We start from the raw sequence: 20,211 nt of genomic DNA on the forward strand, positions 1-20,211 counted from the left end.
GGGTTGGTAGGGGACTAAACTATGGGCGGCAATGACAGAAGCCTGAGTGTCAGGCCGTGTCGCCATACTTGTTGCCGAGTGATTGCCGGGACTGCTCGCCGTGGTCGTCTGCTCGACGGGGGAGGAATAAGACGGTGTTTAACGTCGTAATTACGTTTTAACATTATCGTCTTCATCGACCGGCATAGCGGTAGTTGCTCTCGGCCCACTCTCCTCACAGTAGTCTGTCCTTCCTTCCATGTCCTGTGCACTCTTTTTGCTCTTATATTTGCTTTTATCATTCTCTCTCTTTCTCTCTCTCTCTGCCGGCTTTGTCCTTTCATTGTTTGATACATTTGCACTTTAAAAAAATTGTTTGTCTCTCTCTCCAATATGTTTTGTCTTTATTTTATTTATCCTCATCTCTCTTTTGTTTTTCCATTTGTCCTAGATCCCTTCCTATTTTTGCATTTTTAACTCTTCTGTTTTTCTCTCGCTTTCTCTCTCCCCTATAATCACTGTTTTCTTCATTTTATATCTCCCTTTTCCTCTCTCTCTCTCTATTTTTCTCGCATTCTTGCTTTCCTTTTGCTTTTTATATTTCTTTTCCTCTTCACATTTTTCCTTGATTTTCTATCTTCATCCCTCTCGTATTTTCTTTCAGTTCGATCTTTCTCTCTCATTTCTTTCTTTCACTTTTAAATGTTTTTTTTTCTTGTCCTCTCATTGTTTGCTTCGTTCCATTATGCGGTATTTTATTTTTTCGCATCTGTTGTACTGGACTTGGTTGCGCATGTCTAAATTTTAAAACTGCTTTTTTTAAAAGCAAATTTGGAAGTGCTTTTGTCGCACTACTTTTAAGCCTATCATTGTTTTCACTGAAGACCTAAGTGTTTACAATTCTAAATACTTTGTGCAACAGAGTTCTGATCTGTTCTCTGTCATCAGTGTTTGTCTGTCTATCACTTTCTGCCAAATATTTTCTCACATGCCTGTAACATTAGTTATTTTAGTTGATTAATTGGGTTGTTGATATCGGATCTTGTTCGAACCAAACGACAAACGAACGAGGCTTTCACTTTTGTGAATCGAACATTACACTGTGTTGCCGCTGTTTGTTGCTGTTGGTGTTGTTGTTGTTGTTTGTTGTTGTTGCTGCTGCTGTTGCTGTTGTTGTTTGAATCGATAACATTGCGTGTTTAATTCAATGACTCATAAAATACAAGTTACCTGTCGTCTGTGGTTGCAGCTAAAGATTTTCTTCTTTTTATTATATATAAATATACAGAGAGAGAGAGAAGTTTCCTTCATGTTCGTTTCCTCCTTTCCGCTGAACGAACACAATAAATGTGTATTTTATGGCCATAGCTTCGCCATGAATGGTGTTGACCCTCGAGCCATTGCACTTTTCTACACATTATTTTTGTCTCGGTGTCCACAAACCTTCCAGCACGGACTTGCGATGTCCAAGAAATACCCCGAGAAGCAAAAGCTTTACTGCTCCCCACCCCTCTCCCACCCATCATCTCCCCCATCAACTCACCACAGCCGCTGAAATATTGAGTAGAGAAAAGGTTATTTCTGACATGCCAGTGGTAGTTTGCCTCGCTGCTTCAGCCTCCCATCTCTCAGGTTTTGCGAGACCAGCTCCATTTTTTCATTTTTATTTATTTACAACTTTTTTGGCAAAACGCAACCAAACTTCAAGCCCAGGCACTGAGCCCATGAAAATTGTAACTTGATTACCAGCAAGGGGCTGGGTTCTGCCGGGTGGAAAGCAGTTTAGGCAATTGATTCTGCACCCGATGTGTCCGGTGCGGCGAGTGGCAACATCATCTTTGGTCTTCGCGCCCAACGCTCATCCCATCGCTTGGTCGCAGATGAGAGAGTTGGTGAAAGCCAATCATATTTCTGATGAAACTGAGGACAGGAGGTATGGGAGAGAGTAGTGTAGTGTTTATTAGTTTAAATAAACTGTAGTGTTTATTAGTTTAAAGGGAATATAGGATTTTGCACATTTTAATTTATTCCGTTATAAGACTTTCACCGACCTGACAATGTCTGCAAAGAATTTTTAGCCAATGGTAATTTTAAGGTAGACATGGTTAACATATGTTTTCCAGTCAGTTCATCTGTCTCTGAGACTGTTCTTGACTTAGTCCAGGTTTAGAACAGATATACAAGACCCTATCCACTCTACTTATTAGATAGACTTGAGAACAGTGTATATGAAAAATTTTTTTTCAGAAAACTTGTCTATGGTCTAATAATGTTAGTTGACTATTATCAGAGCTTGTGAATGGGGATGCCACGTGCATTTGCCAATGAAGATCTCCAGAAATTTGTGGAGGAATATGTCGGCATATGTGTGCATTTCATTAAAGGATATATATATATGTATCGTGATGTTTCAACAGTTCATGGAGGGGATACGGAGCACAATGCTTCCAATATGCGTATTCTTGCGCACGAGCGTTCGCGAGTGAGTGTGAGCGCACGTGAAATCGATGGCCCGCATCTTGCCCGTGACAGCACTTGTTGCTGTATCTTGCTAAGGGCAAAAACTCTGATTTCATTTGCAGTGCACGGCCGGTGTCACGTGCCAGAGGGCGCGCTAGAAACGCTGCGCAATGATTGGCGGGAAAAAACGCACGTGTCTGCTCAAATTAAGACTCTCACGGACCCAAGCTGGCCCAGGGTGCGATAAAACTGGAAGATTTGCTCCTCTTCGGTTTCCTGGTCTTTTTTCTGTTATCAAAAATCTCTGACTAAATGAGACAAAAGCAAGATAGGAGTCAAGCGAAGTTATCTTTGCAACCAACTGAAACTTTTTAATGATAGTTTAACAGGCATTGCTGAATATCTCACTTGTGATTTATTGTTTTATTCTATCCTTTATGCTTCTTTCTGAAAGCCTCTGAGCTTATGAAACTCTCTAGAATCTGATTTATGAGTAAGCCTCAATATAAAACGCTTATAAATTTAACAAGCAGCACCTACATTTAAAAGGTGAACCTGGAGAGCATGTCCATATTTTCACTAATGTGCTGTTGAATAAAAGTCAGATGATATTGAAATTTATTTCCTTCATGGGCTTATATTGACTTAAAACAGCAAACGAACTCTATCCAAAAATAAATAATTATTATGCATATTATAAAAGTTTGCGAAGTGAAGAGTTCTCGATGCCCTGCGATAAAACCTTTCCTTCTGTCAGAAGGCGAGGGTCTGTATGAAGATGGCGGTGTGACAACAACATGCAAACGACATTTGCATACTGAAGACCTGGGAAATGTTTCAGGTGACTGCAGTAGTGAGGTTAACAGACACGGGGAAACAGCATTTGCCTCTCAATGACCACATCTCCCTGCTTGTCGTTTGGTTTGGCGTGATGGGAGGTGACGGTTAAACTGTTTGACGTCAATGGGGAATTGTGTTGTAGAGACAGCAACAGTAGTAGATGTACTACACCAGGGGAGACAATAACAGTAGTAGATGTACTACACCAGGGGAGACAATAACAGTAGTAGATGTACTACACGAGGAGAGACAGTAACAGTAGTACTACAGTTGTAAAGCAGCAGAAGTAGAAATCTTGAGGAGGAAAAGCAGTGCTAAAATAGCAGCAGAACTGGCGTGTTACCATAGTAACAGCAGCCGCAGCGGTAGTCGTAGTAGTAATAATGATGTTTATAAAATTATAGCGCTTTTCTCACACTAAAGACCAGATTCAATATGCTTTACACAAATTAAAAACAATATCGAAATATACAAGTAGTAGGAAAATAGAATGATTTAATTACCGATTGAATGAAACAAGGAACAAAATCATATCAAGCAGAAAATAAACAAAGAATCGAGAAAAGAGAAGAGAATAACAATGTTTCTGTAGATGGTGAGAGTTATTCCTGCCGCTTAGTTTTCGCTCTGTAGACTGTTCCTACATCAATAGATGAATGTCATCTACCTTTTCATCAGCCTCGCTTCCATTTCGGCCTCATTTTTCGGTTCCTTTTTTTATATTTTCGGACAAAAGCAGGTGATTGGCAGGCTCTTTCACTACTTCTCTCGCACAGCATTGTTCATTAACAGATCGTGGCAGATGATGTTGCAGTGGACGGCTTGCTGGAAGGATGAGAAAAAGCTGTTGCTAATTGGTCGACACACTCAAGTTCTGGAGTGCATTATTCTCTGACAGATAATCTGCTTGTAAACATGCTGAATGGACTGAAGCTACACATTTCTTCAGCAACTAAGTGCTGCTTTCTGTGAAGTTTTTCTCAGTTTTTTAACTTTACTCTTGGAGAGAACTTTCTACATTACAACAGGTTTTACTGTTTGTGTGAGGAGGAGAAAGACGAAGGAGGAATTTGTTTTACACTGTCAGCAACTAAAGCACTGACGATCAGCCATCCCTGTAAACAGATGCCACATGTGTGAGAAGAAATTGCACTCCGGAATCGAGATATGAACCTTGGACTGTCAATCCTCACTGAAGAATAAAAAGAAAAAGAAGAGCAACAGCAACAACAATAATAATAACATCATCAAACACAAAAATAACATTTTGAGGAGGAAGAAGAGAAATGTTTGCTTTTTTCTTGTGTCTGTATACTGTTCTCCAAGTCTTGTTCCCTTTCCTTCTTCTCTTCTTCCTTTTTTCGTGAGATCAATGCCCCCAACTTGATGTTGTCCCATTCTGAAGAGCATGGCCCTTCCTGCATCCCTCCCCCTCCCCAGATAACGGTACGCAGTTATCTGCGCTGCATTCTCATCAAAGGCCTTTTTGCATTTGCATCTGTAATGTAGACCGTTGGTTCTGGCCAAGAGTGAAAGGTCACGCTGCACATGACGCTGACTAACCAATGGCGCCGAGACATTCTAGAATGTCATTGCTGTCTTTTTATCTCCCCTGCACGTGCCTCTCCGGCATCGGGAATACATGTTTTGCGACATGAAAGTGGGTGAGCAGAGTTGCTGCTGATAGCCACAGCAACACGCAGGGTTCGCGAACATTCGCTGACGGCCAACTTTTTGGCAGGACCAGAAAAAATGGCGCTCGCTTGGCTGGTTGTGGTTCTTACCTTACAAACTTTGATAAGACAAACCTCTTACTGTAAACTTACAGTTCAGTCGTGCTACGATCTCTCAAGCTACAGCTACAAATATACTCGGTTTGGCAAATGAAAGACCGTTTAAAGAAAATAAAAAGTCTTTTTTTCCCAAAAAGATATATTTCGTGAAGAAAAAATGCGACAGAGGATTTTAAATTAGCTGGCAAGGGTTCTGAATATCATTTTACTTTAGGTATCATGTTCTCTAACTTACATGATTCCATGATTCTTTTTTAACAATATGTAGCTGCATCAACATAACAGGAGAGAATTTAATTAAAAATTGTTTGATAGTCCTATTAAATCAGTTGGTTTATGCCATCTTCAAAGTGATCTACAATTATTGCATATTCATCAGTTTAGATTGCATATAACTTATGTCCGTTTAAAAATCAGTCTAGTGGGAAGAAAGGGTTAATTAAGGTCGACGGAACTTTTTTGTGATTATTTATTCTCCCGTGTTTGATATTATTTTACCCCCGCTGGGTAAAGCTCCAAATAAGACCTCTGTTTCTACCCATGATCAAATTTTGCGGAGCTCAAATAATTTTAGTGTGACAAGTGAGCTCCTTTTTTGCACATTTAACTATTTGAAGCCCATCCCTCACTGTTCCGACTGGCAAGACTCCTTAGTGCTGTCCTCACTTTAACCTTTGACAGCGGCTCGTGACCAATGGCAACGTCTGGAGGAGCGAGGACGGAGTTTCATTGCCCGGGGCGAGATGGTTTACACGGGCAACGTTTCAGCCAATGTAATCGAAGCAGAGGAGCTTATTGCGGGAGGAAGAAAACTTTTTTTAATTCTCCAAAAAACTGTAGTCCAAAGTGATGGCAACGTGCTTGCTTGCCTCAAAGCTAAATCCTCAATAATCTGCAACCTAATATTGTGAGCATTCTTTATGTCAGCCTTGATTTTTTTTCACCTCTGTTTTTTAATAAAGCTTCTTTCCTTTAGTTTCTCCCACCTTTCCGTCTCGTTCTCGTTTCTTCTCAGGCGGCACGGAAGCGCAGCGTTTAGCGCCTGTCACCAATACAGCGAGGATTGGCTTCCTTGGGTTCAAATCTCGTCTCGGGCACACTTTTTTTTATTTGCGTGTAGCATCTGTTTACAAGGCTGGATACATTGACGTGATATGGCCTTTTAGTTGCTGGTTTACTCTTGATTTCTGGCATTTTTCTTTTGTTCCTTTTTTCTATCATTCCTTCTGTCCGTCTTTTCTTCTTTCTTTCGTTCATTCTCTCTTTCTTGTTCTTTTCTTTGTTCTTTCTCACTTGTCTTCTGTTTATTCTTTATTTCTTTCCTTTATTTCTCGAATCAGTTGCTTTAAATTCCAGGCTCTATGAATGTTGTGTCATTTCTGCTTCTCGACAACATCGGCGACCGTGTGACGTCACCCGTGTCCACTTTTCTACCCTGCTCAACCGTTCGCTTGCTTCAGTTTACGACATTATAGATATTGCATTGCTTCTCAGCTGTCTGGGCGCTGTTGCCGCTGACTGATGATATCACAGATAATATTCTGGTCGCACAACGGGCTCTCAGACGGACGCATGTGACAAACGCCATGCACGTGTTAATGCAGATGTGACCGGAAATAAGTTCCCGAAGGATTGAAAAAAAAAGACTGAGGAATAAGAGAGCGGCCTTGACCGCAGGATGCGATGCCCTTGTTGCCCATTCTACAAACGTTTTCCTTGAGGGCAGATAGAGCATGGGCATAACTGTGTTTTCTTCTTATTCTTCATCTGTAATCTTGTTTCGTTTCATTCATTCCTTCATTCCTTCTTTCCTTTCTTCTTTCTTTCTTCTTGTGTCATGGAAGAGCTCTCTGCGGCCAAGAGCACGTGAGAAGTTGAAGTTGCAGTTTGCCCTTTTGTGGTCCCAGGAGGACGAGGACAGCTATGGCTTGAAGTGCGAAGGATGTTTGCAAAATAAATACCGCGGGAGGCCAAACGGTTGGCGTGGCCATATAAAATTATGTACAATGACAAGAAGTGTTCCTTCAGGCAATGTGCTGCACTCGCTCCTCCTCCCCTCTCCCCACTTCCCTGTCCTCTCTTTCTCTCGCCTTCTTTGCTCTCTTCGAATGAGGGAAACAGTAATCTCTTAATTGGATGGTCTCTTGGCGACATGTTTGTTTTCGTTGCTACGTTTTCATCCTTCCTTTCAACAGGACATGAATAAAAATCAAGCTCTCTGTTTCTCTCTCTCTCTCTCTCTCTCTCTGTCTCTCTCTCTCTGTCTCTCCACCCCCGTGTTTACATAACCTTCATAAGACATGGTCTCTCAAGTTTCTCGGACCCACAGCAGAGACCCGGGGTCTGATCATGCAAATATAAAAACCCATTTGCAAACTTTGTAAGCATGTATGCGTAGGTTATGGAGATCGACGACAGAATTACTTTTTCCCCTTATTTCCAGCTGTGTATTAAATTAAAGCCACCCAAGTGATCCTCGTTACGACGAGTGAAGCAAAGCATCCATCAGGACCAAACGACAGCAGTCAGCGAGAGCTTTCATTGCGGTTTGTGGACGGGCTTATCTTGGTGCTAATAAGGCTTGCGTCCATAGGCGATGGGGTGAGAGTCTATCCACCCAAACACGGCCATACCTCACCAATCTTCTTCCGTGAGCTGCAGAACTGATTGACAGTTGGGATTCGCTTTGACTACAAAGTGTCCATACTATGCCATCAGTTGCGTCCATGGTCTTGCCGCCATCGATACTTTAAAATGTGAGGGGCGGGGTGGGTAGGGATGTCCTTACCAGCCATGTCGGTGACCCCTGTCCTGCTCATACGAACCCTGTATGTGCCTGGCATCAGACGAGACTTATCTGAGGGTTTCCTCTTCTTCTATGGTCCGTGGGTAGAATGTCTTGGCTCTGTCGATTGGCATTGTGATCACACTTTCGAAGCTGTCTTAAGACCGACCTCTTTCTTGAACACCTCCAGTAAATGACGATCTTTATTTTCAGCCTTTTTTTCATTTTCTATCCTTCATTGGCATACCGTGTGATCTTTCAGCAGTTTTGTACAATTGTATTGAGCTCACTGCAAAAGAGTGAATATGTTGACATCTGACCTCTGAAATAACTGCTCGACAGTGTTGACATCTGATCTTGTTTTTCAGGTAACAGGACCAACTGCAACGGTCTTCCCGTGGCCGAATTCGGTGAGAACCCTCTTCTGTGCGACAGCGGTCAGTGTGTTCCAGATTCCACCCTCTGTGACCACTACATGGACTGTCTGGATGGCAAAGACGAGGAGAATTGTGGTAAGGGGCGTGCTTCCCCAGACACCAACTGTCAAAACTGACTTTGTTTAGATATTAACACCTCAACATTCGTCTTTCCCTCGGTCACGTGTTTGTCATGTTTTGGTCTCTGGATTTGAGTGTGAGAAGACAAAGGGAACCTTCGTCTAAAATGTCTTGAATGCGAATGATTCATCAAGAGCGCATGGGGAGAGCTTTTCCAGGTGATAGACAGGTGATGGACATGTCCGATGTCGCCGACTATCACTCTGTGTGATGTCCTATTAATAATTCAAGCATGTAAAAATTTAATGTGGTAAACACTCTATTAAATAAGCCCAACCACTTTCCCTATGCACAGGTAATTAGATAATGGATGCATCAAAGGAGCAGTAATGGATATATATATATATATATCCTATTGTAGTTTACATTCTCATACAAGCAATTCAAAAAGCATTTTAATAAAAGACTTCATCTCAATTACCAATGAAACCTTTTGCCGACATCTTTGTGGGGTTTTTTTTTCTTTGTAGGGAACGCCGATATTTAAAGAATTACTAACACAGTACTTTCTCGCCCCTGACTCTAACCAATTGGCTAAAATCTTTTTCGTGCAAACGTTAGAGCAAAGTTTAAAGGTTAGCCACAAACCCGTTAATACACCTCTGGGGAACAACTTCCTTCTTTGTCATTTAATTAAACTCCGGAAATGGGATTGGTGGATGCATTTGTGACACTTACAATGAGCGCTTATGAACTTTCTATAGATTCAACATTCAAACCGTGTGAAGAAAATCAGTTCCAGTGCTCAAACAAACAGTGCATTCATAAAAGCGCGAGGTGTGATGGGAAACCAGACTGCATCGACAGGACAGACGAGGTGGACTGTGGTAGGTGTCACCATGGAGTTTTCTCTCTCTCTCTCACACACACACACACACAAACACACACAAACACATAGGCCAGCACACAGATAAAAAGTCTCAAAATAAAATAAAAATGGATTTTACTATGGGGAAAGTTTAGACTAAAGAACATTGACCTCAGAAAATATTCTAGTGTTATTTTGTACACAAAGGTAAAAGTAAAAATAAGTCTTTTTCGGTCGTTTGGGAGAATGTTAGAGATATTCATGTTAAATGAAAGGCAGTTGTTTTATTAGTGTTACCCATCTCCACTACCTTGCTGCTTTTCTCCAACCCTCTGCGGGGTCAGATATCCGTTCAACACATAGGGTCATAGGTCAATGAAGGGAAGTAGTTTTCGCCACAAGGGCATCGAACCGTTGAGTGTTGACCTCCAGTCTCTAGCATCTGTGTTCACTTGGCCCCAGGAGGGTGAAGACCACACATATCACCTAACCATATCCCCAAGATAAGAGTGTGTTAACAATAACTACAGGTAGAATACAGGTTAAATAACAACAATGTACTGAAGCACATAGAACTCTAGCATCGAGTGAAACATTAGTTTTATTTTTGGAAGTAGAGCACTCAATTAAAAAAAATACTTGACTTTGAATTTGGAGAGCAATATAATCTAACCATTAGTTCTATTTCTGGAAGGAGAGCAGACAATTAAAAAAAATTACTGAGTGAACACAGATCAAAGAACTTAACCTCGTATTGAAGCAATACTTATACTGCAATAATGAGGTTGACTAATTGACAATCATCTTCTTGTCTCCTTTAATTGTATGTGTTAAAAATTAATTTGTGGAAGATTGTTTTGTAACCATTTTTTTTAGCTCGTCTTTTTTTTTTGTTTTTTTTTTTTTTTTGTCGACGAATTTGGAGTCGTGTCAGTCTGTTAGTGACCGATCCACATTCTAATCCTCCAAGACGGAGCTGCAAACCTTACAGTTCGTTACTTGGGTGGCAGACGACCTTTACTTTCATATCCTTGTCTTTCAGACACCATTGTGATTTAAATATCTAGCATGTGATAAATGTGGATGCTGAGACAGATGTTGATGTCTGTTGTTTCTGCTGCAGGCGACGAGCCGTGTCCACAACACACGCGCAGGTGCGGGGGCGGCCAGTGCGTGTCGGAGACCAAGTGGTGCGACTTCGAGCGGGACTGTCCTGATGGCTCTGATGAAATGAGCTGCAGACCAGAGAGTGTGTATACGAAGAGAGAGAGATAGAGATCAGTGGCCATCTAAGATGACCCAATAGTGTGAATTCTCATGCACACTCACGCACGCACGTAGAGAGGGAGGTGACCACGCATTGAAAGAAAAAGTTTTTCCATATGAGCACAGACAGGTCCTCAAAAAAAAATGGCAGGTCATCCAGTCAAAACACACACACATGGATTTGGCAAACACTTTGGTTTGTAGCAAGCATCATTATTACCACCTCCCTCATTCCTCTTATGCATGGTTACTATGGTTACTGTACCCTATGGTTTCTGTTTGGGTTTGTTTGAAATTCCTTGTTATCTCTAACCACTGGAAGTCAAGTTTGCTGTTGTACTCCTAGTTTCTACAATGATCCGTGCTGGCAGGCTGCCTGATGCTAACTTGCAGACATGTTTAACCCCAAGTTTAATCTTCTGTTATTATTTCAGTGCACCCACAATGCACTGCCTCGCAGTTCCGGTGCAGCAGTGGGCAGTGCGTTGACCAAGACGTCGTCTGCTACGATGGAAAGGCGGCCAAGAACCGAGGATGCAAAGACAACTCCCATCTCATCAACTGCAGTAAGTGACTCAGACTCCAGGTTCTTCCACCTCATGTGTCTCTGTCTGACCAGTGACGTCAGCTGAGGCCAGTTAAACGGTCGCGAGGAGCAAGATGAAGCTGGGCAGTGAGCCACTTCTTTGAGTAGAAGGTCTTCAGAGGTCATGGACGGGAAGCTGGACATGGGGAGCTCTGATACTGCTGCCTGGCTTCTCAGGGGTGAATCGCGCATGCGTGGACCTGTTCCGTGCCTCCTGTTTATTATTATACTTCTCTTTATCGCCTATTTATTAATAATCTTCCTTATCACACGTTTATTTTTATTTTTATTTTTTTACTATTCCGTACCGCCTGCTTTGTAGGCATGCGCATTGCCGTTGGACATACCAGTGTCAGCTTTGTCTTCTCTGACCTTTTTGCACTAGCGACCCACTCATGCAAGGAGGGGCAGTTCAAGTGCCGGCGGTCTTACTGCGTGGACAGCGGTCAGCGCTGTGACGGAGTCGTGGACTGTTTGATGGCGGCGTGGGATGAGCATGGCTGTGGTGAGTCCTCCTGATGACCATTTATTAGGGGTCATAGTTGTAAAGCAAAGATAAGTCACTGCCCCGTGGCAACACGGGAAAAATCGAGGCCATGAGTCTTATCTCCGTGGTCATTAATCGGTGTTCAGTCCCCGCAAATGTTGCTTCACTCAGTTGTTGTGATGTAGTGACACAGATGCTCTGGGATGAAGCAGAAGGACAGGAAAGATGCTTGGCTTTGAGGAGTGTTAAACGACAAAGCAACACTTAACAAGAAACAAAATTAAAAATGACTGACCCTGTCGTGGCAATCGCAAGAAATTGTGTACTTTTCAGAATAAGATGAACTTTGTAACCATATTCATCACATTCAAGGTTTGCAAGTCAGTGTGACATAGGAAAAAGAAACCTGCGTCTTCTTTGATTGATGTCTTTGTTTTGTAATAATGTTTCTTTTTCCTTTCTACAGATCGAGGGCAAGATGTAATAAAGTGTCATTTTGGGTTATTCTGTTGCCCTCGTAAATGAAAATTTGTCATTTCTCTCTCTTTGTCTTTCCATCTCGGCTCTTCTATCTTTTTTTTACTTTGTGAAGAATGACATCTCAAGCACTGGGTGAGCGGAGGCGGCGAGTGCAAAAAAAGATATTTTTGCTCCCTAAGTATTTTTTTCGATGCCTCCCTTGCTCCTCCCACTAGAAAACATAAACGAACACATCAGAAGACGATGTACACGTGTGGCAGTAGTCAGTGTAAAAAATGTTCAGGACAATGTTTTGTAATTAAGGCGACAATCACCTCTCCTTGATTTTGAAATTTTGCTCTTGGGTGGGAACTACTTACTTATCTTCATAACTGAATGCTGTTGATGACCTGTCAACACAATGTTTGTGACCAAACATGCTTTCCAGCGAGATGGGTGTACGAGTGTACAAACAGATATGATATGAACAACCTGGAGAACTGTGGACGAATAAATGATAAGCGGATAGTTGAATGAGTGGAATGATGACTATTTTGTGATAAAATAATCAAATTTGTTTCAGCAGGATCTCGAATCGTGTCTTTGTCGCAAGGAATGTTCAATATCTTTCACCTTTCGTCTGGAATATTTTTGTTGTTGTTGTTTTTCAGCTTTCAAGTGTCCGTATTATTCTCCGGTTTGTATCTGTGAGGGGGAGGATATCCACTGTGAGAACAAACAGCTGACAACCCTGCCACACATCGAGCGGAAAGCTGAGCCCTTCTCTAAGTTGTAAGTTCTCTTGGTCCCTGACTAGCGAACGAGCAGACAATCAAACTGTTAAAGTCCTTCATTACCGGGAACAATTAGTTAGAGTGTTGGCTTCGCTTGGCCAGCTCTGCACATCATGTGTGACCAGTATAATCCCCACTGATTGATGATAAAGTGTTTTAGGAGATGTGAGTAGAAAGGTGAAACAGTCGTTGTTATGTCCAGCTGTACTTAGTCCTGAAAAGTGGCCAAAGTGAGGCTGGTTAACGTCTTTGACACTGGAATTCACACGCAGCAGACAGAACAAACTGTTCTACACCAGCTCAGCACCAATTCATGTGATAAAATGTTATCAAGAAAGAAATAAGGTGAAAAATTTTTTCAGTATCTTATTTATCCTCTTTGTTTTTCTTTTCAGCCACTTTTCTGGTAATCGTCTAGAATTGACGGCAGACACCTTTGTGGGGCTGGACAGAATGACCTACCTGTAAGTTCCATGTGCATTGTGTTCGTGGTAATTTCTTACCGGTGAACAGTGAAAATCACGTGATCCAGATAGCTTATTCTAGAATATAGAGAGAAGGAAGAGAACTCTGTCCTACATTACCTGGTGCAGGACACACATTTTACAATCATGTCCTGCATTCTTTAGGTGCGATGACCCTGTGTATCAATTACCGGGTGACTGGAGTCTTGGCAACAGCTGTGGAAGATGAAGTTCTAGTGACAGATGTAGTCATCAAAGTAAACATCAGGCCACTCATTGCCTAGTGACCTTAGATCGTCATGGATAATTCAGAAGCCTCGGTTACAGTTCGTTTGGCTTCACACCTTTGAAGTGGTGACAAGGGAGGGAATCTAGATACACAAGAGATTAAATTGTGATCACATTACCCGACTTTATCTGCTTGTTGCTCGTGTGGACTTTTAAAAGCCTGCTTTTAGAAGTGTTTACATTTTACATATGTCTTGTTTGTTAAGGATAACGACTAAAAGTTTGCTTGTTTTGGTTTTTTTTTGGCTATGTTATTTTTTCACAATACTTTTAACTTTTTCAGGGACCTCAGTAACAATTCTTTAGAGTCCATACCAGACGGGTGCTTCCAAAAACTCTGGAGGCTAGTTTACCTGTGAGTATCCATTGTCTATTATATTTACACTCATGTACTTACGTTTGTAATAGCTTACGATTTAAAGGTTTTCACTTCAAATAACTATGTTGATATACTATTTTCCACATTCTGACTTAATAACTCCTTTGCGTTCTCGAAGTGCGATCCTGCGCCATTGTACTTGTACCTTGAGAGCCAGATGGTGTCAATTCAGGTTTCAGAAAATTATAACTTTTACTGAGATTTGCCCGCTTATTTTTAAAAGATTTTTGTTCTCAATTACACTTTTAATTAAAAGTTAAATTACTAAATTAAACGGCTAGAGTTTTCTAATCTCCAATAGAATAAAACCTTTTTGCGACAATCATTGCAGCATTATAAACTTAAACGAGAGTAATCCATTAGTGACAAAATAGAAATGACAACAATTCCTTGTTCCTAGCCTGAATAAATTGTTTTGTGTGCGATCGATTACAAATTTAAATTTCTCTTTATGTGTCCTTAGCAAAATTTAATTCGGCTTCCTCCTTTTTTTAATTTTCTGTTTTCAGAAATCTCAAAAACAACAAACTTCACATACTAACGAACGGAACATTTCAAGGACTGTCCAATCTAAGGACACTGTGAGTCAATATCTCCATTTCTTTCGCGGCATTGCCATCTTATAATGTGAAAAAAATGGTTAAAAGGTTATGAATGTCATTCAGAAATGACAAATTTGTGTCAGGCCAAATCGAAAAATGAGACGGAGAGGAAGGAAAAGGCTATTGTATTGAGAGTGCATAACGCAGTAAATCTTTATTGTTGGTATTGTTGCTATTGTTATTTTTAAGGCGTTGCTATTTTATTTATTACACTTTAATATCAACAGACCTTGAAAACTGTGCACTCCTTTTCAACAACAATAAAAAAAAGTCGAATTCCTCCAACCTGAAGAGGAAAATATTATTCACGGTTGAAAAAGAGGGTGGCGCCATTAAACCGTCATGATGAAAATGATCGGCAATGGAGCTGATAACAGACGAAGAGGAAACTCTAGTCGAGTTGTTGTGGAGTTGGCTCCATGGTGCCACGCTCTCCTGCAAGTGAGAGAAGGACTGTCTGCAGGAAGTGCAGGCTGGAAGAACGGGTTATCTGAGACGGACGAAGTCAAACGTTTCGATAAAACGTGTCACGTGTGCGCAGCACCGCGGCGCTGCGGGTCGTTTCGGGGTGGAGATGAAAGCAAGTCTCGAACCTGAGACCACAAACATGAAGTGCCGTCTGTCCGAGCTTGGCATCTCCGAAAATAAATGAAATTTGACTATTGGAATGAAAATATGGGTTGAAAGGGTTGGGGTGTGGGGGTGGGAGGGTAAGAAAATAATAAAATAAAAGCATTCTTCAATCATCTCTTTGATTTTTATCAAAATTTGTTGTTGCTTTAAATACATGCTGAGCGGTCCATAAAGAACTTGCTAACGACTGGATTCTTGGCTTTCAGAAAGTCCTAATGATCCGCCGCGCTGACGCCGGCCAGTCTAGCTGTAAAAACTGAAATCCTCAGTAGTATTTCAAGTTCTTGGCATTTTTTCTAATGGAGAAAGCCTAAAGGGGAAAATGTTTTTGTTGTTTTGCCACTGTTAGAGATTTAACAGGGACCCAAAAGGAAATAAAGTCTCTAGCCTTCATGGCTGGTTTTTGTCTTCGTGTCCTTTTTTGACTTCCCCATTAGCTGTGTTTGGATGTGTAGCAAGGCGGATAAACAGACAGATTTACAGCTCTGATGTAGCTGAAACTCTTCTTGGAATAGGTTTTTTTTTTTACTTATAAGGAACCTCTGGTTGCAGATTTCTGGAAGGGAACGAAATTGGCACAATTGTTCCTCATGCGTTTGTTGGACTGGCATCTCTCACGTCCTTGTAAGTGAAAAGTGTTTCATTTGTTCATGCCTGTTTCATTATCCATTCTTGGGGTTTTCTTTTCGTGGCGATGATGATGATGATTGAAGGATGATGGTTGATTGATGATTGAGGATTTTAGGTCTCTTCTTTTCAGCATGTGGATAGATACACAACATCCACTCGCACACTCAGACATACACGGTTTGTCGGTTGAATTGTCGTCAGTATTCATGCTATCATTGATGTGTGTTTGTGTGTGTGTGTGTGTGTTCCAGAGACCTCAGTAAACACCGCCTGAGCAAGATTCCACAAAATGCCTTTGTTGGGCTTCGTAACCTCCACGTACTGTGAGTTTTTGGACTGCTAGACCTGCTACACAGCTACACCTACTATCTTTAAAACACAACGCCTTAAAAAATAAAAGATGAAACAACATCGAAAATGTTCAATGATGTCTTTAAAGTTATTTGCTAGTCATTAATCATTTTAATTATTTTAATTTTAATCATTTGGTAATATTTTACTTTCTTCTTTGTCTTCTTTTTAAAGGAATTTTTCTGTGAAATACCCGTGATTAATTATTTACATCTTAATGACCCTGATGTTCTTATAGTATATTGTTTTCAATTATTTCCGTATCGCTGATTTTTTTTTAACCAACAAAATGTCACTAGCTTTGCTTTGTAAATTCTTAGAAATATCTCCATTCTCATTTAGCCTTTTGATCAATTTTAATTGTTTCAGATCTTTGTCTCAAAACCTCATAGACACCATAGCAAATGGCGCTTTTAATGGACTCGACAATTTACTGAGTCTGTAAGTTTGAACTTGTTTTCGGTGCCGCATGTTTGTGAAGATCCTTTGTCTCAGTTTCGTAACTGATAATGAAGACTACTTGCATTTTCTAGAAACTGTTGTTATTTTTTTCAATATTGTTTCATATTTTAAATGTACAATAAAAACGATATCCGCCAAAACGGTCATAAATTGTCTCTTCTTACATTCAAATACATCTTCGCGAATTAAATGTTTATCGAGTTTCCCTACATCTGGCTGATAATACCTGCAATAATAACATCAAACTTAGAAAAATATAATTGCGCCTCTTTATGTCGGGTTTTCAATGAAAGTGTTTGCAGATGCTCTGCTGTTATTGCTTCTAGAACTGTTGTAGCTAGCAAGTACCAAGCAAAATTTCAGTAGACCATTTCCTTTGAATATTTTCAGCGACCTGTCACAGAATGTCATTGTCTTGGTGGAAAAGAATGTTTTTCACGGAATGGGAAAGCTGGACACACTGTGAGTGAAATATTCCTAAAGATTCCCTCCCTATCCCACAATACCCCATCCTGCTCTTTTCTTTATGCCAGACCCTCCATTAATCGAGTAAGCGATAAAGCGAGTGTCATTGGAGGGATCTGTTTCCCCAAAGTAGCTAGGTGCTAAATTATTCCAGACAGGTTTCCTCTATCCAAGGAGATAACTCACAGTTTTGTTTCTTGTTTGGTTTCTTTGACCGTGTCACGGACATCCAGGTACACAGACGGCTTCTGGTTCTGTTGTCTGGCCGGGCGTGTACCCCACTGCTACCCGGAGCCTGACGAGTTCTCTTCGTGCGAGGACCTCATGTCCAACTACGTCTTGCGGGTCAGCATCTGGGTGCTGGGGATGGTAGCATCCTTTGGCAACCTGCTTGTGATTGGCTGGCGGGCACGTGACATGCGTTGTGGAAAGGTAATCCTTTGATTATACTGTCATAAACTAAGACTAGACTCGTGTATCTTCAGATTGGGTGAGCAAGAGAGAAAGAGAGAGAGAATCCTTAGGTGTTTGAGTACATGTTTCAATAAATATCGTCCGTGACAACCAAAAAGACTCCTCGGGAGACACACTGTCTGCCCAGAGCCTGAGCAAACTGCACGTCGCCATGCTTTCTTGCTGCGAGTGTCAGTGATCACAGCTCACCCCCGCTAGCCGCCTCGGCGCTGATTCTTTCCAGCCTTTATAAAAAAAACTCTTACTCTCATCACATCTCATCTATTTTCCTTTTCAATCCTTTAACCTCGGCTCCGACATCTAATTTTTTCATGTCATAATTAATTCTCCCCGAGAGTTCAACGAGAAGCGAACCAACACGACCTTTTCCTTTTTGTCGAAGGTTCACTCGTTCCTCATCACTAACCTCGCTTTGGGAGACTTCTTCATGGGCGTGTACCTCCTCATCATCGCAGTTGTCGACTCGTATTATCGCGGAGTCTACATTATCTACGACCGGTCGTGGCGCACGTCTGACCTCTGTCGCTTCTCGGGCTTCATCTCGACCTTCTCCAGCGAGCTGTCGGTCTTCACGCTGACAGTCATCACTTTGGACCGCCTCGTCTGCATCATCTTCCCTTTGAAGGTGAGAAAGGAAGGGTTATGACCGTTGACCTCAGACTTTGAGGGACGGAAGCAAAAAAGCCTTGTCGTGGTTTGAAGTAGGGGGTGGGATGTGTTCATAGCCTTTTAGTGATGTGTAATGGGTTGTTTGGTCTCGCGAGGGCCTGTCTGTCTCATCTGTCCTGTCACATCTGCCGATCACACAAACCTGTTCTGTTTGCCTAATCTGTCCTGTCGCGACTGTCTTATCTGACCTGTTGTGTGTGTCTCATCTATCCTGTCTCACTTTTCTTGTCTCAACTGTCCTTGCTATCACTTTCCCTTCCTTCACATGCTTGCTTTATCGTTCCTGCTTTGGCTGTCTCTCCTGTCTTCTCTTTTTCACCTGTTCTTTTAACCATTTTCATTGCATCTGCTATGTCACATCTACCCTTTCTCGTCTGTCCTGTCTCACCTGTAAACCTGCTTCGCCTTCCCTGTCACACCCGCCTTGACCGTCTCATTAACTCTGTGTCACCTGTCGTCTTGTCTCACCTGTCCTGTCTCACCTGACTTCAGCTCAAGCGCCTGGGCCTGAAGCAGGCCACCATCGTCATGCTGATGGTGTGGCTCGCAGTCTTCATCGTCTCCATCCTGCCGCTGCTTGGCTTCGACTACTTCCGGGAGTTCTACGGTCGCTCGGGAGTGTGTCTGGCCCTCCACGTGACTCCGGACAGGCCTCCAGGCTGGGAGTACTCTGTGGCCATCTTCTTGGTGAGAGCGCATCCGACAGCTATTTACCTAAAATACATATACGTGATTTTTGACACTACGTGGACTGTGTGTTCAGAAAACTGATGAAAAAGTCAAATGACATCATTAGTTACACATTCGAAAAACAATGACGTCATTATGACATAGGTAAAAATAACGTCAGTAGTCAAGTATAATGAGAGAAAGAAAGAAAGAGAAAAATAGAGACTAAAACCCTCTTTTATTAATGCTATTTATTAGTATTACTACCCCATCTTGTTTACCTTCTTCATTCTTTTATTTTATTTTACAAGCTTTGTGGAATCACCTAGCTGCAGTAGTCAACATGCTACTGATACCTAGCTTCTCTTTACGGTTTCTGGTTTTTCATTTGACTGGCAGGTTCTAAACTTCGCCTCTTTCCTCCTCATCTTCTTCTCGTACCTATGGATGTTCTTCATCGCCAAGCGAACGAGGAGCGCCGTCCGGTCCAGCGAGTCCAAGAATGACTCGGCCATGGCCAGACGAATGACCCTCATCGTCATGACGGACTTCTGCTGCTGGGTTCCCATCATCCTCCTCGGCTTCGCCTCGCTGGGCGGAGCGCGCTCTAGTAATGAGGTGAGAAAACGTGGACACGCGCTCATACACACAAAAATGTGGCATACGTACACACGCACGCACATACGCGTACAGGAGATAAAATTGGAATTTCTTAGCTGCAGGTAGGTTTTCTGATTCTGGTCCACCATGACTATTGTGATAGTCGTTTCTGATTGGTCCATCCAGGTGTATGCATGGATTGCTGTCTTCGTGCTGCCTCTCAACTCCGCCATCAACCCCATCCTCTACACCATCTCCACGGCGCCTTTTTTAGGCAACGTCCGCAAGCGGGCGTCGAGGTTCCGCAAGTCCTTCATCAGCTCTTTCACCATGGACAATACCAAACACAGTTACGTCGGTACGTTCCTCCCTTCTGTCGTATCTTTTAACACATCGTCCCTACATTTCTGTCATCTCTCCGCCATGTCTTTCTCATAGCTACCCCTTTATACCTCCTTCATATCTCTCACATTTCTCCCCTATATTTCATTATACCTCTACCCTCTTCCCATCTTCCCATATCTCCTACATATCTTTCCCATATCTTCTCCATATTCGTCTTTTCCTTTTTAAGTCTCCATGTTTATCTTCTTGTGCCTCTTTTTATTGCGGTTTTAGTTTTATTCTTGCTGTTTTGTGTGAGTTTGTATTTTGGTTGTTTTTCGTTTGTTTTGTTTGTTTGTTTGTTTTTTTTTTGTTGTTGTTTGTTTT

At 41.8% G+C, this 20,211-nt stretch overlaps 1 protein-coding gene across 1 annotated transcript in view; it reads left to right on the plus strand.

Moving 5' to 3' along the window:
- Positions 1-20,211, plus strand: part of LOC112562163 (G-protein coupled receptor GRL101-like) — a 109,782-nt gene that overhangs the window by 82,708 nt on the left and 6,863 nt on the right. The window contains exons 9-26 of the mRNA XM_025235226.1: positions 8,226-8,369; positions 9,119-9,241; positions 10,346-10,471; positions 10,923-11,054; positions 11,460-11,579; positions 12,692-12,812; positions 13,210-13,278; positions 13,850-13,921; positions 14,455-14,526; positions 15,733-15,804; positions 16,062-16,133; positions 16,531-16,602; positions 17,014-17,085; positions 17,322-17,520; positions 17,945-18,187; positions 18,724-18,918; positions 19,300-19,518; positions 19,687-19,858. Coding sequence (XP_025091011.1) covers positions 8,226-8,369; positions 9,119-9,241; positions 10,346-10,471; positions 10,923-11,054; positions 11,460-11,579; positions 12,692-12,812; positions 13,210-13,278; positions 13,850-13,921; positions 14,455-14,526; positions 15,733-15,804; positions 16,062-16,133; positions 16,531-16,602; positions 17,014-17,085; positions 17,322-17,520; positions 17,945-18,187; positions 18,724-18,918; positions 19,300-19,518; positions 19,687-19,858 — 2,295 coding nt within the window. The remainder of the gene's footprint in view (positions 1-8,225; positions 8,370-9,118; positions 9,242-10,345; positions 10,472-10,922; positions 11,055-11,459; positions 11,580-12,691; positions 12,813-13,209; positions 13,279-13,849; positions 13,922-14,454; positions 14,527-15,732; positions 15,805-16,061; positions 16,134-16,530; positions 16,603-17,013; positions 17,086-17,321; positions 17,521-17,944; positions 18,188-18,723; positions 18,919-19,299; positions 19,519-19,686; positions 19,859-20,211) is intronic.

This window comes from Pomacea canaliculata, linkage group LG4 (genome assembly GCF_003073045.1).
Source record: "Pomacea canaliculata isolate SZHN2017 linkage group LG4, ASM307304v1, whole genome shotgun sequence".
Lineage (NCBI taxonomy): Eukaryota > Metazoa > Mollusca > Gastropoda > Architaenioglossa > Ampullariidae > Pomacea > Pomacea canaliculata.